This window comes from Penicillium solitum, assembly GCF_028829755.1.
Source record: "Penicillium solitum strain IBT 25940 chromosome Unknown utg000009l_segment0_segment0, whole genome shotgun sequence".
NCBI lineage: Eukaryota > Fungi > Ascomycota > Eurotiomycetes > Eurotiales > Aspergillaceae > Penicillium > Penicillium solitum.
In genome coordinates this window covers 166,509-192,125 of record NW_027072128.1, presented here as the reverse complement: position 1 = coordinate 192,125, position 25,617 = coordinate 166,509, and the positions used below count along the sequence as shown (strand labels likewise).

The window sequence follows — 25,617 nt, the reverse complement described above, 5'->3', positions numbered from 1 at the left end:
TTGAGGTATATAGAACTAATCTCCTTGATGATTGCTCCCCTTATCCAAATACCATATACAGAACACGTTTTGTCCAGGTTTTGCGCTTGTTCTTCTCTGGATCCCGCTCCGCATCTTCAGCTGCAATAGCATTGATAAGATCCTGCTCATCAAAGGCTCTAGCAGGGCCGAAGTCCATGTCAACTGGCTTGACTATCTTTGTCTTGAAATACCACTGCGAAAGTCAGACATTTTCGGTCTTCAACCACAACCTGGAGGCACTCACCTTGTATACAAAATAATCAAAGAAGAACAAAGGAGCGGCGAGATAAGAAGAGAAGAAGCTCTTCACGGAACCCTTTTCTCCAAAAGGCCAGCAAGCTAGATAGAATTCACAACCAAAGACAAACAACACAATGATGAGACCGAAGTATTGCGCCCATGGGGTGAGAAGACCTTTGAATGGGAGGGTGCTGAGATCCTTGCCTTGGGCGCGAAGACCTTGCCGGAAGCGAAGATGAGCAATATAAATCGAACCCCATTGGAAGAGGGTTGCTATTGCCACCTAAATCAAATTGTTAACCCCTCTTCACTAAACACGTCCATTTTATGATGTACTTACCAAGGCAGAAAACCAACTATATACCAAAGTGCCCACACTGTTGCAGTTGAGATAGCCCAGCCCACCACCAAGTCCCAAACTGATTACCAGGGACACATAGGGCCGGCCCTGCGAGTCCTTTCTTCCGAAGAACGGATGGATGATCTGCAAGTCAGATAGTGCTGTCAAGCTTCGACTTGCGATATAGACACTGGTAATGCCACAGCTAATAACACTAAGGAAGATGAACCCGTTGATAGCATGCGCTAGACCATAAACATCCGCCCGCTTGATTGCAATGACAAAGGGGCTTCCCATGGTCCCGCTGGCATTAACAAGATCAGTGTCATTGGATGGCACACACATTCCGACAAGCCAGATATTAACCACAAAGAAAGTAAACATTCTCCAGAAAACGGGTCGCACTGTCTTCTTGATAGTGCGACGTGGATCGGCTACTTCGCCAGCTATAACAGCAATATGCTCGCCTAGATTCAGTCAGTATATTCTCCTCGGAATTTGTGCTCGGATATCATACCACCGCCGAAACTAAACGCCGCCTGTACGAACGCTTTAGCAATACCCTTTATTCCATTATTAAAAGCCCCAGGGTTCTTCCAGTATCGGAACTCGATTGGGCCGTTTGTTGCTGGTATTCCTCCCGATGTCATGATGAACATGAAGAATATCATCAAGACAACTGCGATGCACTTCACAAAAGACATATAATACTCGATATAGCCGTAGACCCTCACGTGAAACATGTTTGCGAGGGCGAAGACTACCAAAAATATAGTGATAAATCCCGCGAGTGGGATGACGTCTGTCTGTGGCCAGTATTTCAGGACGGATATCGCTGCTGTAATCTCTGCTGGGATGATCATCACCCACTTTATCCTGCGTCAGTACACACAACACTCATATTCGGGTAGGCTAACATACTGCAAACCAGAAGTTAACACCAATTGCAAAGCCGAAAGCCGGATCCACGTATTCGGCGCATTGTCGGATAAAGCCACCGTGAATAGGCTTGTATGTAGTCATCTCGCCGATTGAAGAGTATTGGGCGTATACGATCATCCTTCGCAGATGGTGTTAGTCGCAATAGCACAATGGTGGAGTATTCTGGAATGACTTACGCTGTGATCGTATAGGTGATTGCTGTACCAGCAGGACCGGCTATCCAAAGTTAATATTTGAATCTTGAAGGCTATATCCAAGTCTCATTGCTTACCATAGTGCAATGCTTGTCCAGTTCCCACCCAAAGACCAGTTCCGATGCCAGCTCCAAAAGTCATCATCATGATTTGACGTCTCGTCAAAGAACGATGGTACCCAGCATCGTCCGACGCAGATAGGACGACTGTGCTACCATGACGCTCAGTTCCTGAGCTTGCTGAGCGTTCTATGTCATTTGTCTCGGTCGTTTTAAGATCGGTTGCGTCCTTTGCGATTTGCATTGGTGATTCGTTCATGCTGGTGACTGCGTGAGTCGTAGCTGTGTTTGTAGCAACTAGAAACCTACTATGTGTCCATTTATCTGAGATTTGGTTACCAGGGTCAACCATGTAATTGTATCCTTATCGCTATCTCTGTCACTATCTCTGGTATCTCTTCGACGCGCTCACATTCCCGGCGGGAGCAATTGTGGACTTCCCGCCGGCACTGCGCTTGAACGGCTAGTGTATTTAGGGTTATGATATGCACTACTGCTAGTACTACTAGTAAGTAATACTGTACCTTTACCTGTAATTACTGCATAGTAGCATGAGTAGAATAATTAAGCAAGGTAGATAGTAGTCGTTAGACTCGGGGACCGTCAAGAAGAGTTTCTAGCAGGACCCAGCTAAATCAATTAGAGGTATCGCAGAGATCAAACGAGTTTCCACGCCAATAACATAATTGTCCCGGGAGGAAATATATAGCACTCAAAACTCCGCAGACATAGCCTTAATTGCTGACTTCAAAAACCTGTGACATACCGCATTTCTTTGAATGGCGTGAATCTCGAATGTATATCGAAGGCCGGGAACAAAGCAGGCGGTTCACTCAACATGTATTGATCATACTCGTAATAACTAGTTATTGTAAGGGTATTATCCCTATCATCTACTATTATTCTACTACTATCTCACTGACAACCTCCCAATGCAAGCCCCCGCATAACCGGTGCGGGGTACAAGGATGATTCATACATGTAGTCCCAAAATCAGAGATAAATTCAACACCTGGGAAATAGGCAGTGTCTAGCTGAATCCTACTTATCTGACCTGTCTCCCTGTCTCCCTGTCTCCCTTCATCTATTTGAAGATAAATCAAGATTCTCTCTTACAAGAGGTGTTTGAGTATATTCAATCCTTCCTCAAATCTTTGATGACTACCTCCAGCATCAATACCCAGCCATGTCCTCCTCTAAGCACGTTGTCTTCGACATCGTTGGCACCCTTGTCGCCTACGATCATGTTTTCGACGCCATCGATACCCGTCTAGGAGACCGATTGCGCGCAGAGGGAATCAAGCCCCGTCTACTGGGATATACCTGGATGGAAGCAGCCGAGCGCGAGTACACCAATCTGAGTCTTGCACAAAGCTACGTCCCCTTTGGTGAAGTCTTCCGTGCACTTTTCTACCGGATGCTCTGGATGGCCGGCATCGCTGAGCCGCGCACCTGGGCTTCAGCGGAAGATCTGGAGTATATTATGGCGGAATACCAACTTCTCAAATTCCGTCCTGACGCGGCGGAGTGCGTTCAAAAGCTGCGTGATGCCGGTTTCACGGTGTGGGCTTTTACTGCGGCGGATATCAACCGTGTTGGAGGTTATTTCAAGAACGCGGGTGTCGAGCTACCGGCGGAGAATTTGCTCTCTTGTGATGACGTTGGTGTCGGTAAGCCTGACTTGGAGGCTTATCGTCCCTTGTTGGAGAAGTTGAAGTCGGAAAATGATGGGAAGACGCCTTGGTTTGCGGCGGCACATATGTGGGATGTCTCCGCGGCAAGGAAGGCTGGGTATGTGTTTCATCCTTGAAGTCATGAATTTCTAATAGCTGTTACTGACACTTGTATTACACAGATTCAAGGGAGCATACTGCTCTGTGTGGGAGAAGGAGTCCCTGTCGGAACTCTTTGGAGAAATGGATGTTATGGATGATACTTTGCCAGGGATGGCGGGCAAGATCATTGCCCACCAGGCGTCATCTTGAGGTTTTGCAATTAGTCTTACATACATCAATTTGAGTATCGTACGTTTGATTAAACATATCAACTTCTGTGCACTTGTAAATGTTGGAGTAATACATCATTATATCACTAAACCATTGTGGTATCAACTTATAGCCTTGGGAGGTTCTATGACAACCAATTTCCACCTCGACTCTTTTACCGATAATGTTGGTTTAATTTTCACACTTTTTATTCCTCGCCTCTCTACTGTTGAATAATTCAAGTCAACTGCTCAGATTATCCGATACCCCCGCATCGTTATCACCTCCAACGCTGTACTAGCGTTGTTACTTATCGGGAGTGAACTAACTGGACCGGGAAAGTTCCCGGTGGAAAAGCCGCCGGGAGAGGAGACAAGACAGTCCCCCAAATGCCAACAAATATATATGTAATAATTCCAACTCATTTAAGTTTCCAAGCCCGCTAATACCTAGGTAGTCTTGGAGTCCCCAAAATCTCCAAAATGGAAGCAAAACATACCCCAGTCCCAAATGGGATGACGTCATTCTGGCGGACAGAGCCTCACTTTCTAGACAGCCATCGATCTACCGAAACTCTCCCTCGGGAGTGCGATATCGTCGTTATAGGAGCTGGATATGCAGGTGCTTCTGTCGTGCACCATATCCTCGACCAAGTTAGCCCCGGGTCGAAGCCGCCCTCGATTGTGATTTTGGAGGCGCGACAGGCTTGTTCTGGTGCCACTGGTCGAAATGGTAAGATTAGAATAATCCCAAATGAGGAATTTTGCCAATTCTTATTTATTTTTCTTATTATAGGAGGACACATGAAGCCTGATATTTATAATGGTATCGCTGGCTTGGCCGCTGATCATGGCGTCGAGGCTGCTGCTGAGGTTGCAGCCTTCGAGGCTAAACATGTTTCATTTCTCAAGGAGTTCATCGAAAGAGAAAATATAGACTGTGACTACTCAATTACGAAAGCTATCGATGTGCAGCTGTCGCGGAGTCATAGCGCAACTCTCAAGAAGGGATATGAGGCATTGATCGAGAAAGGATGTGAAGCAACAAAAAAGGCAAAATATATCCCCGGCAATGAGGCAGAGAAGGTGAGCCCATGTTTTTAACCCCCGGGATGCGTACAAGCTAACCAGCAATACCTCAGTTCTCTGGAGTCAAAGGCGCGCAGGCCTGTTTCACATATGATGCCGGTCACATTTGGCCATACAAATTCGTGCTGCACCTTTTGGAAAAAGCAATTGCACAAGGTGTAAATCTACAGACGCACACGCCGGTAACTGGGATGACACAGTCTACTAACTCCACGTCGAGTTATCTCTGGACGGTGAATACTGCCCGAGGCTCTATTTCCGCCAAGACAGTGGTTTTAGCAACAAATGCCTATACCTCGTCTTTGGCCCCTCAATATAAGGAGAAGATTATCCCTGTCCGAGGAACATGCAGTCGAATCATTGTTCCTGCAAGTACCACCGCCCCTCGCCTGACGAATACTTATACCCTGCGTTGGAACAATTGGAATTATGACTACCTCATCCCACGGGCCGATGGGAGTATAGTCGTCGGCGGTGCTCGCCCGGCTTTCATCAATGATCTGGGCAGCTGGTACAATGTCAGTGATGACAGCCTAGTACTCGAACCTGCTGTTCGATACTGGGATAATTATATGCAGCGTAACTTTGTCGGGTGGGAGAATAGCCACGCTTACACGGACAGAGTATGGACAGGGAGTACGTTGCTCGATCTATGATACCCATACGCTGACCGCCAAGCTGACTCGACTTCTTAATAGTTATGGGGTACTCGTCAGATGGGCTACCGCATGTTGGTCATGTCCCAGGACAGAAGGATCAGTATATCATCGCTGGGTTTACGGGACATGGAATGCCACAGATCTTCCTAGCAGCTGAGGGCTTAGCAAAAATGGTACTCAGGGATCTCGATTTTGCGCAAACTGGACTCCCGAGATTGTTCGAGTCTACTCAGTCCCGGCTTGATAGTCGTCAGAACAAGATATTCGCTAGCACCCCCGGGGCTGAGAAACCGCAAGCAAGACTATGAGCAGGAGTTGAATTTTCAAATGCTCAGTTACTGGCTATTGACGAGTTACATGGAGCTATATTGCATGTCAGGACAGGCATAAAATAATCGGATGGAAATCATTATTCTCTATTGGGCGAGACAGGTTACTCGCCGAGATACAAACACCACTAGTTAGCTCCAGGCATCTAGGATGCAGTCAAGACGAGGGATTCGTCTGCAATTACATATATCCTTAGATGTATCAGCCCTCATTCTCGTCCTTCTAGATCTACTAATGGGAAACAGGTGGCTAGATAAACCACAGTCATGGGAGCAAATGTTGGCGGTGCCCCCGGGGCCTTTCGTACGAATTACTCTCATGGTATAATTGTAGCCTTAGGCCTCAGGGTAGGGACATGAGAATGGCTCCTTCCTCCCCCTCCTCTTCCCTTTTCACTTCCCGCAGACTCTGATGAGGCTGCTTTTCTTCTCTTTACCTTTCCTGTCCGACCATGTAAATCAATCAGGATACTTGCCTGAAATCTTGGTTCGGACAGGTTGTTCGCTTTCGCAGGCCATGATACCACATGTCGGCGGTTCGAGCCGAAAGTAACAACCAATGGCCCATCACAAGTCAATCCGATCTCGAGCTAGAGCTTATCCAAATGCGATCTTCAGTCTTTGAACATATCAATGAGCATCCGAAAAACTCAACGGCGGTTTGAGCCTCACCGTTGGCCCGAGCATATAATCAAGAGAACTGAGGGAAGATCGAATTGTCCCAAGTTCTTTAATCCTGTTCTCCGATTAATCACGGCTAAGGGTAATCGCTAAATTCTCCACTCTCAATTGCAAGCGCCCCAAGATCTTCTAGCAATACCATCTCTTTGGGGAGGGGACTCGACCAATGGCCAGAGGGTTTCAACCCGTTCGCTCGGAGCATGGTATAGACCCCGCTGAATCCCCTCCCAGAGCCACGCGTACCACTGCCTCCGCCAATTTCCCGATCAAGGTCACGCTCCCGATTGCTCGCACTCGACCGCTAATTGGTTCCAGAACTTCTCCTGCGACAACAGCACACGCTAGGTCGTGTCAAAAAGAAGCGCGACGTCAACTGTCAGCAACTAGAATACACCGGCATCGAGTGGAGGCGGAGGCAGACTCAGCCTAAGCTAGATCAGTGGTTTCCCGGTATGAGGAGGAAATGGCCCAGCTGGAACTTGCGGGCGTGGATATGGAGGGCTGAGGTATCACTGATTTCCCTCGCAATCAGAACAACTTTTTTCTGTGTGATCCCATGTTGGTATCGCCTTTCTTCTGTGATTTGGAGCTATTACCCATCAATGCAGTTATTTTCACTTTATTCTAAATAAATATACTACTGAACTCTGAAGATTGCATCTAGTGAGATTAAATGCGCCTGGTCTTGGCGTCTTGGCGTATTGGCGGATGAGTTGTGAGATACTCCCGAGGTCTTATTGTGCAACCCCTTATATAACTACGATCTATTGCACATGTACACCATGCGAATGGATGCATTATTACCGTTTACAAAATCATAATTTATCGATCCGACAAATGTGCGAGTTTAAGACGAGACCTCACCTTATCCGACGATCATGCAAATGCAATCGCCAATCATGATTGCGTGCTTCACGCAATTCACTGCACAATTGCGCGATGCCCCCTCGTCTTGGATACCTTGAGCTTACAATATTTATATTATGCACGTCGCACCCGTGGCTTTTGAGCACTTAACACTCTGCAACCTCCCTTATACGCGCTATATCGCACCTGGGAGCTTTCGCCCTTGAAGCTCGCTATGGAAGCTGTTGGTTTATCTGACGGGCAAACTGCAACCATGAAGTCTTCAAAGGAGACTTTTGATCTTGAATCCAACACGCGATTTGACTGCGACCCATGGCTCCTCGATGATCATCCCCTACGATCATATCCGACAGAGTGCATTCCAGGCTTGTCGCTTTATCTCGATGAATACTATGAATCCATCGGAAAGCGAAGGGCAATTCTCTTCCGCGCTGCATGCCTTATCCTCGGATGCTTGTAAGTATTGCCGCAATATCTACAACGTTGTAGTCCCTGGGATACGCCAAGCTGACATCATTCTTTTACCAGAGCCGCATTCCAATGTCTCCGATTGCTCCCAACCAATATCAAACGGATACTCCCGCCTCATGCATCCATACAACACGTCCAGATCCACCCCCAGAATAGTGCGTGCACGTTCCCTACACTAGATACGCGACCAGGTGCCCTGAAGTCCTCTCTCAACGAGGGATGCGATGGACTCCGAACAGCCGTGTGGATGCACCACGGCGAGCTGCAGATTGGAAACGCCGTTACGGAAACCGAGCCCGAGGATTTCCTGCAGCGACTCGGTCTCGACCCTCTTCTAGCGAAACTTGACGCTGGGAACGATGCCACCGCCCGGACATCTCTTAACCCCGAAACACCAGGCAGCTTTCACGCTGACTTGGCGCAAACTTTCCTTTTGATGCTTGATGCCAAGACGCCACTTCATGAACTGTACCCGCATCTCGTGGAACAACTTGATACTCTCCGGCAGAGGGGGTATCTGTCTCATTGGGATGGACAGAATGTTGTTCAGCGCCCTGTGACTGTCGTGGTTACTGGGGAGGCATTCTCTGAGAGTGATTGTGTCAATCATTCTTATTCTGATGTCTTCTGGTCTGCTCTACCGGAAGGACGCTTTACGACGAGTGAGCTTACGAAGGATAACCTTCGACATCTATCGCCGGTGTGTATAGTATGAGTGTTGTTGACTTCTGTGATACCCAATTTGAGTTTCTTTTAATAATGTGAATGATTTCGATTTTCAATATTGTGTTTGTGCTTTTAATACACATCTGCGACTTCCCATCCACAGCAAGGAGGTTGATAAGGTGATCCACTTTGGAATACTCTCGGCTCTCAACCTGCAGCTTCGCGAAGCGCGTAATATCAATTCCAAGGTTAGAATAGATGTGCGATCGGTCATAATGTAAGCTAATTATGTACCCGTGGACTTTATATCTTATGGAGGGAAAATACATGTAAGGCTTCATAACTATGATGCAAATTAATAGAATTGATGTACATATCAACAGAACCCCCCCCCCCCCCCTTTTTATAAATCTCCCGTGGCATCCCAGTCAAGATCAGAGACAATCCATAGGAAAGCAGGAACCCCATCTACAATTATAAGGGTGTTTCCAGTGCCCACCTTAATCCGGACATTGGTATTATTAACAGCTCCGCGACGAATTCGCGGTGTGTGGGTTAGTTCTACGCCTTTTTCAATCCTCACCATTCTAGCTCTTAGTGGTGACCAGAATACTCTACCTAGTGTTAGTATAAACTCGCTGATCATTGGCTTGGTCAATTACTTCTCTAAGCATGTGCATTACCTATTAAACTAGGGCAACATTTAACCCGAGTCATGACTTTGGTCCTCGGCTTACCACTGTTTTCACTAACCCTTGCTAGTTCTATAGGCCTTAGGCTAGAGCTCTAAGTGGTGGGTTTATGGGGGCTTTCTATATGACTTCTTGATCTTCACTAGTGGTGAATCCCCCAGTTATCCGCTTGAGCGTACCCAGCGCGCCATGGCCAAGAGTGGGATGAGGCCGACTCTGCAATTGAAGTAAGAGTGAGGTTCCACGGTCAGGTGTTGAATATTGTGTTTCCTATGACGTTTGAGTGTCTCTGATTGGTTCTTTTTGTGTGCATTATCTTTGCATTTGATTACCTCGGTATATTAAGATACATACCTAGGTAGGTACATATATTAGGACCAGTGTGTCCGGTTGAAGAGGTTAAGAGGCTAAAAATGAAGTATACCCAAAGCCTAGTATAATAGGATATTTTTTTCCTATTTCCTGCCCAAACAAGGTCATCCTAGCATATTTCCTGCATATGCAAGTTTCCAAATGGGCCTAGCACGCACACACACACACACACACACACATCCCGGTACACAAGGAACAGGTAATACAAGACATACAAACTCCAGGATTTAAAGCATGTGGGTTGGGCATGAATCTGAATGGGAAAAAAAGAGAATATATTTTTAAAATAAAGATATATAACTGTTGTATTTGTTTTTTTATAATATTTGATATATATATATATATATATATATATAATATATATGTATCTAATGTATCCACAGAATCTATACTCTGTATACAATGTACACAATCCCCGCATGCATAGCTTTTTTTAAAAAGGTCTTGGCTCCGCTAACACCGTCATCGCTTCACCGTTTTTTTCTTTTCCCCCAACTTTGGGAAGAAATTTTCGGTAAAAGGGGAAATTCCTTTTAATTGATTGTTGATTGTTGACACATTTCCACCTAAACGCCATATTTCTGCACGTTCCCATTGTGCTATCATCCGGGTCGCGCGATCAACCGCTGATCCTGCAGCTCTGGCCCATTTCCGTTTTCTCTTTTCTTCTGCATTTCACTGTTCCACCGCCATTCTGTTCTCTAATCCTTTTCTTCCCTCTATACTCTTACTACTCAAACACGGTTTTGGACATGGACTACCGACGACTACAACATTCATACCCGCCACGGCCCTCGCCTTTGGGGGCCTCGCAAGAACCTCGCGATCCACAGTTTGCGCCTTTTACCGAGTCTCGTCAAGAGACTGACAAGCCTCGCCCATACCCCTCTCCCTCCTCAAATACCACACCCTCTCCGTCACAGCTCTACCAGTCAACCGCTTCACGGACATCGAATACTTCTCGTGGAGATACTCCCAGCGCATACTTTCCGAGGAATGGCCCAACACAAGCACACCGTCGGCATGGGAGTCTCGAGACGAGGAATCATGAACAAACACATCGCAGGAATAATTCACAACCTCAGGTTGTTCGATATCGTGAAGGTAGGCAATCTCTTTAAGTTGTTTTTGTTTATTTTCGCCTGCCCAGATGGTTCCGATGCCCCAGATTGAGGATTCCAAGGATCGGACTTGTGCCGTGGTTGGCCTCCACTTTGTCACCTTCCAAGGTTGTTCCAGTCCGCTTTTGGGGGGTATGCGCGACCGGAGGAAATGGGGTTCTGTAGCCATCAGATTCAGGTCCAATTTATGTGACCACATCCAATCCCATTCTCCAAAACTTGCCCCCTCTTCTCTTGCCCCAACACACTGCCCCCCTGATGGATTTTCCCCGGTGGCGCAGATCGACTGGACGACAGCTCGGGAGCGCTAGTCCAGGTCGGGTCTAGCGTGTCTAGAGGAGCCCCTGCCCTTTTGGGACTAGCGTGTGAGCTTCCGGAGTCACGGGTTCTCTTCGATCTGGCCCTTGCTTTCCCTTTGGAACTGTTGCTCACTCGTTCTCAGGGCTCTTAGGTGCTTCCGTTATGAATCATACGCCATCACAACACGAAACAGCGCGTCGTACTTCTCAGGGCAGCAGTGGGAGTCCTGGATTTCCTGGTGAGCACCCGACTTGGCCCCGAGAGCCCCGTGCAACCGTCTTTGTCGCGATACATGAATTTCGTTACTCATCCGATCGGGACATGCGCGGTTATCTTGGAATCCCTTCGCTGTATTTTTTTTATTAAAAAAAAAGCATTTGCTAACTTGAACCCGTCTGACAGGTCCAAACGAACAGTCCGCACCACCCGCGTTTGGGAATCGCCAAATGCCACCCCCATCCCCTCCACACACATATTCCTCGCGAGCACAATCAACCCACACACCTGGGGGATCTTTGATGTCGCGCGATCTACCTGGCGGCCAAGCGCACCGACCGGGAAGTAGCATGTCGATTTCCGCGATGTTAGGTTCGGACGCGGATCGGGCTGCGCGAGAACCGGCACGAGAATCAGCGCCGTTCTTTTCGCGACCACCTGCATCGTCGATATTTGGAAATGCACCCCCATCATCATCTTCCGCCGCCATGTCCCCACCTACTGCCCCGGCAAGACCCTCACCGCTCGATAACTCCTTCCGTCGTTCTCAAACGCCAGAGAAGCCATTCTCCAAGCCTCCAGGGCCCCGCACATACCGGTCTGGGTCCGGTGGAGGTTCGAGTCAGGGTGGAGAGCAGTCGGTGTTCGGGGGCTTGACGCGCTCGTCGCTCTCACAGTATCCTGAGAAGCCACACTCGACGCACCCTTCGCCTCGAATCTCCACGGTAGAGCCACCGTACACCGAACCTCGTCGCATGAGTCTCAACGGTCCGATCACTCGGCCCAGTAGTCAGCCGCCCCAGGCTGACGCACCCACACGACCCCCCGGATACAGTCCGATCTCTCAGCCCGGCGGGGCCGCGGATCGCCCTTTCGAGTCCGGCCCTCGGTCTGCATCTGGGTCGTACGGAAATCATGATCCACAGCATGGTCGGTTTGCAAACATATTTGGCGAGCGGCGCTCGGAGGATACTGCACAGCGGGAGCGAGACCGAGCTCCAACCCACGGATCCGGATCAGATGCCAAGTTGAACCAGCCTGGATCATATCGGTATGGCTCCCACTATGGTGAACGCGACCCGCTCGATCGGCACCAGAGCAGCTCTACCTGGGACAACGGTCGCTCTCACCCTCCATCGCCGGAAAGTAAGCGCTTCCCTGCGCCGGAGCACGGGTCGGGTTTCGGGTTTGGGGCTATTCAGAGCTACACTAAATCACTGGGGTCGCAACCGGGTGGGAATAGACAGCCTCAGATCTCTCTTCAGTCTCGGAACAGTCAACCCACTCCTCCTCCTCCTCCCCATGATCCATATCTCAGACACCAAGCGCAGCCTTCACGGATGGGACCAACCCCTGTCATCACCGCATCGACAGCTGCCGCGTCATCGGGTCTAGCAGCCCTGGCTGATGAGGGACGCCGCAAAGGCAGCGATGAGCTGCTCCATCATCGCAATCTGCTGACCGTTGGTGTTGATGGGAAACGCGGTGGCCGTGCATCGCCGCTTCCCCAAGCTGTACAAGGCGCCCAGGCTCCATACATTGGTCCTGCTGGTGAGCCAGCGATCAAAAATGAACTGGGGCGAGTCTTCTCCGGTATTGGCAGCGGTGTTGGTGGTGTCACCGCGGCTACTGGTGGCAGCGGACCATCGACGCCGTTGGGAACCAGTCCTTTCAAGCGCGATAGCCTCACAGGTCGCTCGATGAACGGAGAAGGGATGGATGAGGCGTCCAAGCTTGCCCGACCATCTTCTGCAGCCGGCAGACGGTCGAGAAAATCGCGCGACGAGGAGCAGATGGAAATTGAGGCCAATGACGCCCGAGGTTTACTATCAGCACGTAACGCCCGTCGCTCTCGGCATTCCCACCACCATCACCATCAGTACGGTCTACCCAATCAGAATACCCTTGGTTATCATCCACATGCTAACATTCCTCTAGCCACCACCACCATCGCCACAAGGCAGACGAAGAGGCGGCTACCCTGAGCTCCCTTCAACGTCCCACCTTCTTCCATCGAACATCCCCAGCGGAGCCTCCTGCCACACACCATCACCACCCACATCACCACCACCATCATCACCATGCTCCTCGACCAGCCACCATTCCGGCTGCATCTCCTATCCGCGAGCCTCGCACTACCGTGAACCTGGAGCCGTTGCTTTCGAGTGTGGCCCATCTTCCTCGCCACCACCTTGGCTCAACGCTCTACACACCTCGCATCAGTTCCCCTACTGCCAAGTCCTCTTTGGACAGCTCTAAGTTTGGATATACAACCACCCCTCAGCCCCTTCCCCGCTTCGAACAGCGGGAGAATTGCACATTCACTGTCCGAGTGCCCCGTTTCCGAATCAACCAATCTCACCGAGAGGAAATTTGCGCCCGGCGCGCCCTCTGGGGCACTGGTGTTTATACAGACGACTCCGACCCTGTCGCCGCTGCCATCCACTCCGGCTTCATTCGCGGTGCGTGGGGTGACGACGTGGACGAGTCAATGCTCGATCTCGAGATTAAAGATACCTACCAACATGCACCGCCACCCGAAGCCACTAATGGCGACACCCCGACTAAGGGCCCCCGCCTACCACCGATCCCCCCCACCGACAAGGACTTGCACATCACCCTGCTCGTTCTCCCCCGCGTGGCGCAGTATGACAGCACACTCATGTTCGGGCTGAAGTCCCGCAAATGGGCCGGTCACCACGATGGCATGAGCTTCAAGGTTCATGCCGTGGACTGGGTGGATGAGGGCGTTGCTCGTGGCGAAGAGCGCAGCGGCGAGGCCCGTCGGAAACGTCTCCGTACGCTTATGCAGACCGGTCGCATCTGCACGGGGCCTGCCATGGCTAAATTGGATGAACTACGTCGCAGTGGGGTGCAGGTACCTCGACCTATCGATGGCCAGGATCAACCGGCAGCTGTGCAGCCTGTCTCCTGATGGCCTATCTGGGCTTGATCTACCTTGGCAGGTGCCTATGATTTTTTGATTTGTTTTTATTTCCTTTTCCCCGTGTTTGGTGTACTTTGGGATATTCCCAAGGTGGCTTTTTTTCTTGTCATTTTCTTCTTTAGTTGAAATTTGTGTTGTTTTATTGGCCGGGTCAACGGGATCGGATGAAAGGGAGATTTCGATTTATTTTTCCCATCTATACATAATCTAGCGCTATGTTATCTTTCTTCCCTTATTACTCTGTAACTATGTAACTATGTACATTGAGACTGTCCATGATCCCGTATATTGTATGTGTACTCCGTATATTTACGCTAGAAGCTCTCCCCGCATTGTGATCGCCCGGAGAACCGGAGTATTGAAGTTTGGGTTTTGTGTATTTTGGGTATTTTGGATATTTTGTAAATGTCTATGTGTGTGCTTTATACAGTTATACTCCCTTTTTAATGAAAATAATAATGAGATTCTACTATTCTCCTAGTCTCAGGTGATATCCACCTCTCTTCCTTTCTTCCTTGTGACTGTGAAGATCAACGAGAAAATGGACCGAGGCTCGTCGGTGGAGCATGGTATTAGTATTTCCGTATTATATGTATGTACATAGTGGCTTATAAGTCGAGTTGAGATACAACCAACACAAATCAACACCAGTCAACACAATAAGAGAAAGGAAAAGAAAACATAGAAAACATAAAGAAAACAATTGCTCATTAGATCTTTAATCTCCTCATCTCCTCCCCTTTTCCCGTGGGAAAAAAAAAACAACTCGGACGGGACCGACTGAGATACATATGTACCCTCCCAGTGGTCCCCCCGGTACCGCGTTTTACCGGCTTCCCCGCCAGCCGAGGCTTTCTGTGTCGAGCGTCATTCGGCCAACTCTTCTTATTTTCCCTTTAAGCTTCACCTTCACGTTCACTTCTCTTTATACCCCAACGATTTTATTTTTCATATAACCAGAGGGATGTTCACTGCTTCTGCCCGAAGCCGTCTTTCTACCCTGTCAAGGCAACGCCTTCCTTCAAACTCTCTCACCCGCTCAGTAAGTCCTCTTTTGTAATGACAGTGGCGGTGGAATGCAGTAAAATCTCCTGGAATCAATCCATTGACTCTCATATAGACTCTCACAATGGCCCCCCGACGAACAGTATCTTCCGTCCCTGAGGGTGAGTAACACATGCGTCCGGCGCAATGCGGGCTATCCCTTAGCCCATCTACACCCAAAAATAAGAATCAGACTCGCTAACAGAAGAATAGGATACACGGAGGACCTCTCCAAGGGCAAAATGCTTCGTTTTGAAGACTCTCTCCCCAAACTCCCCGTTCCCTCCCTAGAAGAGACCAGCCGTCGGTACCTCAAGTCCGTCCACGCCGTCGTCTCCGAGTCCGAGTATGAGCGCACCAAGAATGCCGTAGAGGAGTTCGTCCGCCCCGGTGGTCAGGGTGAGTCTCTACAGAAGCGTCTCTTGGCTCGCGCCGCCGACCCTAAGATCAAGAACTGGCTCGCCGAGTGGTGGAACCAGGCCGCCTACCTCACCTACCGCGACCCCGTCATCCCTTACGTCTCCTACTTCTACTCCTACCGGGACGACCGCGAGCGTCGCAACCCCGCCAAGCGCGCTGCTGCCATTACCACTGCTGCGCTCGAGTTCAAGGCTAAGGTCGATGATGGCTCTTTGGAGCCCGAGTACCTCCGCAAGGAGCCTCAGGCCATGAGCTCGTACCAGTACATGTTCAACTGCTGCCGTATCCCTGCCGAGGGCTCGGATTTCCCTCGCAAGTATCCCGCTGCTGAGAACCAGCACATCGTTGTGGTCCGGAAGAACCAGTTCTTCAAGGTCCCGCTCGTCGTGGACGGTCAACAGCTCAATGTCTCTGAGTTGGAGAAGCAGTTCGAGCGCATCTACGAGGTCGCACAGCCTGCGCCACCCGTGGGTGTACTGACTGTTGCTGACCGTGATCACTGGACTGCTGCCCGCAAGACCCTCGTTTCTCTTGACCCTGCCAATGAGCTGGCCTTGCAGGATATTGAGTCCGCTGGTTTCGTGATCTGCTTGGACGATGCCCGCCCTGTCACTCTGGCTGAGCGCTGCTCGCAGTACTGGCACGGTGATGGCTCCAACCGTTGGTTCGACAAGCCTCTGCAGTTCATTATTAATGACAATGGTACCGCTGGTTTCACGGGCGAGCACAGCATGATGGATGGCACTCCCACCCACCGCCTGAACGACTATATCAACAACGTCATCTTCAACAAGAAGATCGATCTCTCCGCCCAGACCGTGCGCTCCCAGCTCGCCGACCCTAAGCCTATCAACTTCGAGCTGAACGACGCCGCCAATGAGGCCATCGATGTCGCAGCTGTGTACCACCGCAAGCAGATCGGCTCTCACGAGCTAGTCGTCCAGTCCTACCAGGGCTACGGCAAGGGTCTGATTAAGAAGTTCAAGTGCAGCCCCGATGCCTTCGTCCAGATGACCATCCAACTCGCCTACTTCAAGATGTACGGCAAGAACCGTCCCACCTACGAGTCTGCCTCCACCCGCAAGTACGCCGAAGGCCGCACAGAGACAACCCGCTCCGTCTCGGACGAGAGTGTCGCCTTCTGCAAGGCTCACGAGGACCACACCACCCCCCGCGAGGAGACCGTCAAGCTCTTCCGCGCTGCCCTCGCCCAGCACACCAAGTACACCCAGGAGGCTAGCTCCGGTCACGGTGTCGACCGTCACCTGTTCGGTCTGAAGAAGCTTCTCCAGCCCGGTGAGAAGCTGCCCGAGCTCTACCAGGATCCCGCCTACGCCTACTCTTCCTCTTGGTACCTCTCCACCTCCCAGCTGAGCTCCGAGTTCTTCAACGGATACGGGTGGAGCCAAGTTATTGATGATGGTTTCGGAATTGCCTACATGATCAACGAGAACAGGTAAGCATCAAGCCCCCCCCTCTTCATTTATGCATATCACTAACTAATCCTTTCCAGTCTCAACTTCAACATTGTCTGCAAGCGTCTTGGTGCTGAGCGCATGAGTCACTACCTCAACGAGGCTGCCACTGAGCTTCGTGACCTCCTCATGCCCGACCTGATTGCCCAGGCCGCGAAGCCGAAGCTGTAGATGTGTCTTGCATATACCCGGTTTTTGTTACTTTTGGTGCTTTGGGATTTTTGTTTCCTTCCTCCAGCGCCTGATAGATGAATATATCTTTGTTTTTTTTTTCAACTTGGGATGTCTTGATCTACAGTTTTTGTACACAATGTGGTTCGCCTCTGGTTTTACGTTCTTGTTCTTTGAATAGAACGAATTGGATCGACGAATGTGTCTATTCATAGTTCCTACCTACATACTTCCCCCTATTGTAGATATGCAATCTCCAGTTCTATAGTCCTAAGTCATTTCCAAGCTTGAAAAATTGAAGTCTACCCACATCGGGGAATCAAGGCCGTGGCTACGATTACACCCAAATTCTTCTTCACTCACTACAACCATCTCTTTATTCAGTCGTTTTAACCTAAAAAGAAAAACCAAAACAATCTCGGTGATACAATCACGGAGTGACACTATAATCCAGTCATGTCTACTAGAGATCAAAACCACTCCCATGTCCACCTCAATCTCAACCCAGTCTACTCTTTTTCTTAGTAGAGATATATACATATCAATTGAGCAATGCGGTACACATAAACATTCCCCTAGGCTCTCCCCCTACCTACTACCGCACATGTCCATGTCTATACAAATACAGAGACATCCACAGACAAAGACCAAGATACAGATACAAGAATATCAGTCTTGGTGTCAGTGAGATAATTACCTCCACACCTACACCATATCACAAAACCCCCCATATCCTCTAATGTACATCGATGGTATATCCACCTTCGCGCGACTCCTCGACTCCCAGGATCGAGTTATGGTGTTGCTGGCACCGATGGCGCTTGTGGGATTCTTCTTCGTGACTTTGAGCGTGGGCGTGATCTTGAGGTTGTGGGTATTACGCAGATGGACAAGCAGGGTACTTGCAATGGGAGGAAGAGGAAGGAGAGGAGGAAGGATGGTGGTGATGAACGTGGTAGTCGCGGTTCGTTGTAGGATGGCGAGCGAATTATTTCTCGGTCGATACATGGTATGATCTGTTACTTGGACGGAAGGTTTGTTTGGATTTCGATCACTTCGTTTCGGTGTTTTGGTACGGACTTGGTCTTGTTCTTGCTAGTTCGGGGATTCGGGGATTCGGGGATTCGGTTGTTGGATCGTATTCTCAGTGAGGAGTTGGAGTTTGAAGGCTGTTTGGAGGAATACTAATCACATGGGTAATACTTTGGAGCCGATTGAGCTTGGGCATCCTTTTTGATTGGCATTGGCAAGTTGTTGCTGATATGATTGGTTTTTCCGGTACTCGTATGAATCGCGGGCTCTGGTAGGGGGAATTTCTCTGTTGATGCTCTTCGGGGAAGGATTGAGGGTGTACTGGGGCCTTTTATTGATCAAGGGGGTATTGTTAGGTTGTGTCGGAATGAGTTGATTCCTACCTCTGCCCCTGTCGAGTCTTTTGGTGGTCGGGTTATGTCTTCGATCTTTCGGGGATCTGTGAGACATTGACATCGGGGTTGTCTGAAAGATTTAGACTTGGGTAGAAAACATGAGAAATGCTATCTAGACCTCGAGAATACCTCGTTGATATGGCTAAGCCTATCTGGGAAGACAGCGTAGTCTACATGTATGTATCTTTAGTGTTTAGTTACCTACAACGAGGATAAAGTCAACATGTATCGTCATGGATTTCTACATTAATTTGGGGTTTCCCATATGGAGACCTCGACACTCCCAATGGGAAGATTTTTAACAGCAACAGGCCATTACATCCTGCGTGCGTACAGATCACACTGCAGCTTGGACAAAAAGCCCATAAAGTCAAATTTGCACATTCCACAAAAGAAATGGAAAAAAAACACCTTCTGTCCTGGAAAAAAGGGTCTTGTGGTCAGAACCCAAAAGACTGAATCCTTCACGAAAACCCAGACGCCAAGATTGTAAAATCGCGCAACGTCCATTGCCTGGGGGGTTTGAGGGGTTTTCTGTGGTTATTCTCTGTCATCGTATTGCATAGAGTATTGAACATAGTATTGGGCTGACATCCGGGGTATCGCCTGTATCAATCATATCGCGGTGTGGGGGGTCGGGCCAAGAACTCGTGTTAAATGCGCTTTTTCAGTCTTTGCCGTCTGGTGCTGAACCCACGGCAGGCGGGTCCGCGGTTTCGGTCCCCGCTTGCCCGGACGCAATACCCGAAGTAGTTGTTGCAGACGACGTGCTCTGGGAAGTCGTTAGGCCACCGATTTGTCTCTCTGTGGAGGAAGAAATTAATATATGCGCTTAGATCGAGATCCACATCTCGGAGTGGGGTTACTCTGTAGAATTAGGCTAAAAACGCTAACCCGGGATTTTCTTACCTAGTTCCCGGATCCGTTGCCGAAGGAGCACGTTTTCTCGGGCTAGTGAGCTCGCTTCGGCCTGGTAAAAGGCACTCTCGTCCCGGCTCCCGCGCCGAGAGGGACTATCCCGCAACCCCGGGAATGGCTCCACGCCATCCGGCCCACGTGAGTCTAGCGGCCGCAGGTTCGGCGACGTCGCTTGACTTGAAGGTCGCGAGTTTCGGCGGTTTGAGAATGAAGAAGAGATCGATAATCTGTTCCCGGCTGGAGGTGCTGCTGGGCCCGGGGGGAAGAAAGCCGACCGTTCCGATGCCGGGGTTGTGTCGTCGATTGCAGCGGTTGATTGCGGGTTGTGTTGCTGCTGGTATTGATGCAATTGGGCCTGCTGGCTGCGGATCATCTGAAGAAGACGGTTCTACATTCCACCATGGTTACCTGGTTAGCTTACTATAATTTGGCGTCTGGGGATATAAAAGATCAACCCACCACTTGTGCTTCCTGTTCTTGTTCTAGCTCTTGATGTAGCTCTCCCAACGATGGTGCGCGCTGATGGTGCGGATCTGCTGTTGCAAAGATGGGGCTTCCACCATGGCTGGATGGGCTAGCTGTGCGGAATGCATGTCCGATCGAGCTGCGATGATCGCGGTGGTCTGATACAGGTAACTCGCTGCTAACTCCTGGACTAGTGCCCTGCATTTCATTCAGGTTTAGGTTCATGCCGGCAGCGGATCGACGTCGCTCGGATACCGATAGTCGACCTATGCTTGAGCCACGGGAGGGCCTTGGTGAAGCGGTGTTCGGGTTCACGGGGGCCGGACCAGTTCCAGGGCCGGGCATATTACGTTGCGGAATCGAGGAAGAGGTTGAAGACGAGCGGGATGGAGGAAGAGAATTCAGATCCGGTGACATCTTCAACCAATAGCTGTGTAGGGGGGATGAAGAATATGTATGATTGCACAAGCTCTAATCTGTAGGTAACGTCAGACATCCCGCCCGTGATGATCGGATGACTCAGCCTCTTGATTCGCGGGGTTAGTCACGTGATAAAAAACCGTTTGTGGAAACTGATGCCTGAGGCTGGAAAGCCTGGAACTGTCGTGGAATGCTCTAGAGGCTCCTAGACTGTCAAACTCTGTCTCTCTCATTCCCTTTACACCCCGAACATGTACAACTCGGATTCTTTTCTTTCGGGGCTTATAGGATTCTTGCGGACCATGGGCCAGGCTAGGCGTCCACGGGTAAGAGGTCGAGCCACAGCAAATCATATCTTGGCCCCTGGTTGCGCGCAGGCCAAGAAGGGAATACGCCGGTTTCTCCGAGTGGCGTTCAAATTTTACAAATTTCTTAGAAAGAGTCATGCTCTAGAGTTTACATGTAAACAAATTCCGGCTGTAGGATCGCCGCAAAGATCATCAAAGCATCGCGTGGCGCTCTAGATATGATTAAGTCGATCTTAGGAATGTGATTTGCCATGTGCAGGAATGTATCGAAGTCCGGGTTGGGACGTACGATGTTGTTGTTTCCGGACGTATATTCCCCCTTGGGCGCTCAAGGGCGCTCAAGGGCGATGTGACTAGGGAAACCTTCTTTTTGGTCTTTTACCCCAGTGGGCAATGGCGGGTGAGGATCAATAATCCTGGGGAAATGTAACAGTGAGATGGTTGCCCTGCAAGGGAGTCCGATCCGTCGTGTGGTTATGTGTGATTATGTGTGGTTGAGTACGTAATTGACAGCCTTCCACTTAGTGTTCTGGAACGCAAAGCCGGGAAGGCCGAAGAATACATATTTTGTTTTTGGAGTAAATTGGATAATCAGGCCATGTAGAAGAGAAAAAATAAAAATAAAAATAAAAATAAAAAAAATACCTAACTAAGCCATACATACTATACTTACATGTTGATCACGAGGTAAGCGTAGTCCGAGAGTTAGAACAAGAGTTATGGCCCCCAGCCCTGATGACGATCAACGCCACGGCCGTAAGATGCCCCATGGGCGATAGTCTACACTTTAGCCGTACCTGTCCTGACCTGACGTCACACACAGCGAAGGCAAGTAATGGGCGACTTGGCAATATCTTGTTTTAACAAGGCTTTGAACCAAATGTTGATTTTTGTTGATTTTTGGTTTTTTTTTTTTTTTTCTTTCAGCCCCTTTTGTCATTTTCATAGACTTTGCATGGAGTCCACTCCGTCCCACGTAGAATGTCCATCACATATGGGGAACCATGCGGTCGGGCACGGTCGGCAATAACCCCGGCTCCTTGCTTCGCGGGGCATATGGGGTTTGATACGATCTCCTGTAGACTTGATGTAGACTTGATGTTGCATGTAGAAAGATTGAAACTCGAAGCGGACATTCTCTCGGCCCAGAGCGGTAACGGGGGAAGTTGGCTGGAGATGTAGTTTTCTCCAAGGTGGGTCCGGTTACCCCAATGCGAGCTTCCTGTTCCGGCTATTTGGCCCTGAGAAGTACCAGACAGAATTCTCACCCATAGAGGTTTATATGTAGGTTTCAGGTAAAGGTAATAAATCAGAATGGAATTGAATATGCAAAGATTCCAAAGGGGTCAAAAAGAGGCAAAAGAGGCAATAGTCTGGAGAGAGTCCGGAGAGAAGTCTGGAGAAAAAAAGAAAAAAGTGGGGACACTCGGCATCCCGTCTGGAGGTAAAAAAAAGTTAAGTTAAGTAAAGTAAGTACCAGGTACACCTTGTATTTTGTAATAAAACCAACCGATTAATCTCACTGGTCCATCACAAGAAACGTGGAAATTGACATACTGGAACTCTGTACTAGGACGGTAATGGAAAGGTACCACTGACATGGTGAACCCTGGAAACATTGGCTCTTTCCTGCATTTGGCTGTTGCCCTTTTTCTCCCCGTTTCTGTATTTAAATTCCTCCATTTTCCTCTTTTTTTTTTCCCTCTTTCCTTTTCTATATCTCTCTCTTTCTCTCTTTCTCTCTGTTGATCTTCTCCAGACTTCTTGTGTCCTCATTTCCTGGGGTTTCTTCTACTATCACTGGTCTTCCATACCAGTTTATACCTATACTATCACCTCGGCGTCACAGGTTAAAACAATGGCGATCATCCCCGAGAAACCCGGCAGGGATACCGTGCAGGCAGCAGAAGCTGCCCACGCCCAAGCTGTCGTCAATGCTGCTACTGAAAAGTTAGAGGAAGAGGATCAGCTCGAGGAGGCCTCGCCTACACCTGATGGGATAATCGAGCTCACCGAGGACATGTGCTATGATAAACTGGGATACTCGTTCAGTGAAAAGAAGAAGTGGATCATCATCACTACAATCTTCCTCGTGCAAACATCCATGAACTTCAACACATCGCTCTACTCCAACGCCGCCGCAGGAATCTCAGAGGAGTTCGGTGTCTCCATGCAAGCTGCGCGCTGCGGTGCCATGATCTTCTTGGTTCTTTATGCTTTTGGTTGTGAACTCTGGGCACCATGGAGTGAGGAGTTGGGTCGCAAGCCCATTCTCCAGGCATCTCTGTTCCTTGTCAACGTCTTTCAGCTCCCGGTGGCTCTGGCCCCTAACTTCGCCTCCATCATGGTCGGCCGTGCCCTCGGTGGTCTCTCTACCGCTGGTGGTTCTGTCACCCTGGGAATGATTGCCGATATGTGGGAACCCGATGCGCAACAATACGCCGTGGCTGCTGTCGTGTTCTCATCGGTTGGTGGATCTGTGCTGGGTCCGGTGGTCGGTGGCTTCGTCGAAGCTTTCCTGCCCTGGCGGTGGAATATCTGGATTCAGTTGATCTTCGGTGGTTTCGTGCAAATTGCCCACTACCTGTTGGTCCCAGAAACCAGAACTACCGTGATGATGGATCGGATTGCCAAAAATATGCGCAAGTCCGGCGAAAACCCCAACATCTACGGTCCCACAGAGGGCATGTCGTTCCGCCAGCGTTTCCCGCCTCGTGAGCTTATGGCTACCTGGATTCGTCCCTTCAAGATGTTCCTGACTGAGCCCATTGTATTGGTGCTTTCTCTGCTGAGTGGTTTCAGTGATGCCCTGATTTTCATGTTCATCCAGTCGCTTTCCCTTGTGTACTCTCAGTGGGGCTTCAACACCTGGGAGAAAGGTCTGGCCTTCATCCCAATTGTGGTTGGCTACTTCATCGCTTGGTTCTCCTTCTTCCCGATCATCAAGCGCAATATGAAAGAGCGTCGTGACAATCCGGAGAGTGAACGAGCACAATACGAGTCCCGCCTGTGGTGGCTGCTGTATACTGCCCCCTGTCTACCAATTGGTCTGATCGGATTCGCCTGGACCAGTCTGCCCCAGTGCCACTGGATTGGATCTATGATCTTTGCTGCCATCATTGGTATTGCCAATTATGCTATTTACATGGCCACAGTTGACTACATGATCTGCGCCTACGGACCATACTCTGCGTCTGCGACTGGTGGCAATGGGTGGGCGCGAGACTTCCTTGCCGGTGTTCTCACTATTCCGGCCACGCCGTTCTTCACAAGTAAGTTGTCATCTACAATAAATCTCCCATTGTTATAATACTGACAGTCTTTTCACAGATATCGGTGGCAAATACCATCTCGAATACGCCTCGACCATTCTCTGTATGTCTATCCTGCCCTATCTCCCTCCATGAGCCATGGTCTAACGGTTATTCTAGTCTGTATCTCCTTGCCTCTTGTTGTTGCGGTCTATGTCATTTACTGGAAGGGCCCGGCATTGCGCAAGCGTTCTCCATTCGCCCAGCAGCTGGAGGATGCTCGTCACCAAATGCAGATCCAGAGCCGACGCGGATCCAAGATCCCTCCGGCATCTCGCGCCAGTTCATATGCGCGCTCCCAGCAAGACCTCCGCATCCGCCCAACGATCGGCAGCCGAGGCAACTCCCGGGTCAATTCGCAAGTTAATTCCCGCGCCAATTCGCGCCGCAACAGCATCAACCTCAATCCTTAATCGCTGTTTTTTTTTTGTTGTTTTTTGCTGTGAATACTCATATCCAGCAGGGGTAGTGATGGGACTGAAGTCACTGTCATGGGAATCTATGAGCATTCTCACATTTCTTCTCTGTGCATGTTTACGTCGGCGTCAATCCTACGCTGTGCTTGGCTGGCTCTAATTCTTGCACCTGATGCTCGGTGGATATCCCACTCCCGGTCTGTGGCTTTTTGACCCTGTGCATTTTGAGTACGATGGGAATTGGACTGGAGGGGGAACGGGCGCTGGTTTAAAAATTAATTGTCTTTTTTGTTTTTCTGTGTTTCCTTTTGACTCGAAAGACAAGATTTGCGATCTGGGGGGTTGTCATGTATGCTATGGGTTTTCGCAACTGAGCGATACCAATTATGAATTATACCATTATTATTGACTGAAGAGATTGCTTTGTGGTTACCAGTGTATGAGTATACAATGTAGTAACGGTGTACATGTGTAGATATTTGAATTTCTTTTGGACAAGTAATAGTTGGAAGAAAGTGCCTAGGCAGCACGAGAACTGCGAGTACATGTATATCGAGTTCGATCTAGCAGTATACCTACATTAGTACGATCTAGTAATACATTGATTGGTATCTTTGATCGGTCCCGGCGCCAAGGATACGGTAGAGACGATGTGGCATTCTTGCCGGAGGTCTGGGTTAATCCATGTCCGGTTCCGGCCATGACTAGATGTAGTCAATGAAGCCGAGGGTCTAAGACTCAAGTGAAAGAACCCGCTTTTGGTATGGACTACGAAATCACTATACTCTCAAGCTTAGGTCACATCGAAGGCTTGTGGCGTTGTGGTTTCTCAAAACATCCGGGGGCCAGACACCTCGGGACTAATTGGGACTAGTGTTAAATGTTAAATGTAGTTTAATGTCACTCTATTACTTCGAGGGTTTTCAAGGTTGTTATGTTACATATGGGTTTCTTCCGAATGAGATAATTCCATATGTACATCCATGTACCTCCAGTACATATCGGATAATGTCTGGCACTGGGCACCTCTCGCTTTCCATTTAGTGCTCACC

General features: G+C 49.4%; 9 protein-coding genes across 9 annotated transcripts; 6 read left to right on the top strand and 3 right to left on the bottom strand.

Moving 5' to 3' along the window:
* Window positions 1-9: 9 nt before the first annotated feature.
* On the bottom strand, window positions 10-2,055 carry N7455_011194 (uncharacterized protein; the record flags this gene model as incomplete). Its single annotated transcript, XM_040959846.2, has 7 exons — window positions 10-214; window positions 266-544; window positions 602-1,068; window positions 1,119-1,470; window positions 1,523-1,661; window positions 1,720-1,759; window positions 1,815-2,055. The coding sequence occupies 7 exons, from the start codon at window positions 2,053-2,055 to the stop codon at window positions 41-43; spliced, it is 1,692 nt and encodes a 563-aa protein (XP_040809766.2). The 3' UTR covers window positions 10-40.
* A 927-nt stretch (window positions 2,056-2,982) lies between these two features.
* On the top strand, window positions 2,983-3,781 carry N7455_011193 (uncharacterized protein; the record flags this gene model as incomplete). Its single annotated transcript, XM_040959842.2, has 2 exons — window positions 2,983-3,587; window positions 3,652-3,781. The coding sequence occupies 2 exons, from the start codon at window positions 2,983-2,985 to the stop codon at window positions 3,779-3,781; spliced, it is 735 nt and encodes a 244-aa protein (XP_040809752.2).
* Window positions 3,782-4,263: 482 nt separating this feature from the next.
* Window positions 4,264-5,836, top strand: N7455_011192 (NAD(P)/FAD-dependent oxidoreductase; the record flags this gene model as incomplete). The annotated part of the gene is made up of 4 exons (XM_040959776.2): window positions 4,264-4,513; window positions 4,577-4,866; window positions 4,923-5,505; window positions 5,568-5,836. The coding sequence occupies 4 exons, from the start codon at window positions 4,264-4,266 to the stop codon at window positions 5,834-5,836; spliced, it is 1,392 nt and encodes a 463-aa protein (XP_040809698.2).
* Window positions 5,837-7,407: 1,571 nt separating this feature from the next.
* On the top strand, window positions 7,408-8,621 carry N7455_011191 (uncharacterized protein). Its single transcript, XM_040959835.2, has 2 exons — window positions 7,408-7,861; window positions 7,934-8,621. Exons 1-2 carry the CDS (start codon window positions 7,620-7,622, stop codon window positions 8,589-8,591), a joined length of 900 nt encoding a protein of 299 aa, XP_040809707.2. The 5' UTR covers window positions 7,408-7,619; the 3' UTR covers window positions 8,592-8,621.
* A 1,737-nt stretch (window positions 8,622-10,358) lies between these two features.
* On the top strand, window positions 10,359-14,178 carry N7455_011190 (uncharacterized protein; the record flags this gene model as incomplete). Its single annotated transcript, XM_065606610.1, has 4 exons — window positions 10,359-10,710; window positions 11,170-11,355; window positions 11,430-13,122; window positions 13,182-14,178. 4 exons carry the CDS (start codon window positions 10,359-10,361, stop codon window positions 14,176-14,178), a joined length of 3,228 nt encoding a protein of 1,075 aa, XP_065459776.1.
* A 924-nt stretch (window positions 14,179-15,102) lies between these two features.
* On the top strand, window positions 15,103-17,448 carry N7455_011189 (carnitine O-acetyltransferase CAT2). The gene is made up of 4 exons (XM_040959780.2): window positions 15,103-15,232; window positions 15,311-15,356; window positions 15,448-17,110; window positions 17,168-17,448. The coding sequence occupies exons 1-4, from the start codon at window positions 15,155-15,157 to the stop codon at window positions 17,298-17,300; spliced, it is 1,920 nt and encodes a 639-aa protein (XP_040809778.2). The 5' UTR covers window positions 15,103-15,154; the 3' UTR covers window positions 17,301-17,448.
* A 557-nt stretch (window positions 17,449-18,005) lies between these two features.
* Window positions 18,006-18,308, bottom strand: N7455_011188 (uncharacterized protein; the record flags this gene model as incomplete). The annotated part of the gene is made up of 1 exon (XM_065606609.1): window positions 18,006-18,308. The coding sequence occupies one exon, from the start codon at window positions 18,306-18,308 to the stop codon at window positions 18,006-18,008; it is 303 nt and encodes a 100-aa protein (XP_065459775.1).
* Window positions 18,309-19,178: 870 nt separating this feature from the next.
* Window positions 19,179-20,667, bottom strand: N7455_011187 (uncharacterized protein). Its single transcript, XM_040959779.2, has 3 exons — window positions 20,105-20,667; window positions 19,637-20,033; window positions 19,179-19,531 (listed from the first exon to the last, which is right to left on the bottom strand). The coding sequence occupies exons 1-3, from the start codon at window positions 20,525-20,527 to the stop codon at window positions 19,395-19,397; spliced, it is 957 nt and encodes a 318-aa protein (XP_040809722.2). The 5' UTR covers window positions 20,528-20,667; the 3' UTR covers window positions 19,179-19,394.
* Window positions 20,668-22,578: 1,911 nt separating this feature from the next.
* On the top strand, window positions 22,579-24,562 carry N7455_011186 (uncharacterized protein; the record flags this gene model as incomplete). Its single annotated transcript, XM_040959866.2, has 3 exons — window positions 22,579-24,110; window positions 24,169-24,213; window positions 24,270-24,562. Exons 1-3 carry the CDS (start codon window positions 22,697-22,699, stop codon window positions 24,560-24,562), a joined length of 1,752 nt encoding a protein of 583 aa, XP_040809731.1. The 5' UTR covers window positions 22,579-22,696.
* Window positions 24,563-25,617: the final 1,055 nt, after the last annotated feature.

What these genes read in the sequence shown, in the direction of transcription:
- N7455_011191 (XM_040959835.2), top strand. Translation starts at nt 7,620, where the DNA reads ATGGAAGCTGTTGGTTTATCTGACGGGCAAACTGCAACCATGAAGTCT. An exon ending in TGCCTTATCCTCGGATGCTT is followed by an intron (nt 7,862 to 7,933) that starts GTAAGTATTGCC and finishes TTCTTTTACCAG; the next exon opens with AGCCGCATTCCAATGTCTCC.
- N7455_011187 (XM_040959779.2), bottom strand. Translation starts at nt 20,527, where the DNA reads ATGTCACCGGATCTGAATTCTCTTCCTCCATCCCGCTCGTCTTCAACC. An exon ending in AAGAACAGGAAGCACAAGTG is followed by an intron (nt 20,034 to 20,104) that starts GTGGGTTGATCT and finishes GGTGGAATGTAG; the next exon opens with AACCGTCTTCTTCAGATGAT. An exon ending in GCAACGGATCCGGGAACTAG is followed by an intron (nt 19,532 to 19,636) that starts GTAAGAAAATCC and finishes CTTCCTCCACAG; the next exon opens with AGAGACAAATCGGTGGCCTA.
- N7455_011189 (XM_040959780.2), top strand. Translation starts at nt 15,155, where the DNA reads ATGTTCACTGCTTCTGCCCGAAGCCGTCTTTCTACCCTGTCAAGGCAA. An exon ending in CAAACTCTCTCACCCGCTCA is followed by an intron (nt 15,233 to 15,310) that starts GTAAGTCCTCTT and finishes ACTCTCATATAG; the next exon opens with ACTCTCACAATGGCCCCCCG. An exon ending in AGTATCTTCCGTCCCTGAGG is followed by an intron (nt 15,357 to 15,447) that starts GTGAGTAACACA and finishes ACAGAAGAATAG; the next exon opens with GATACACGGAGGACCTCTCC.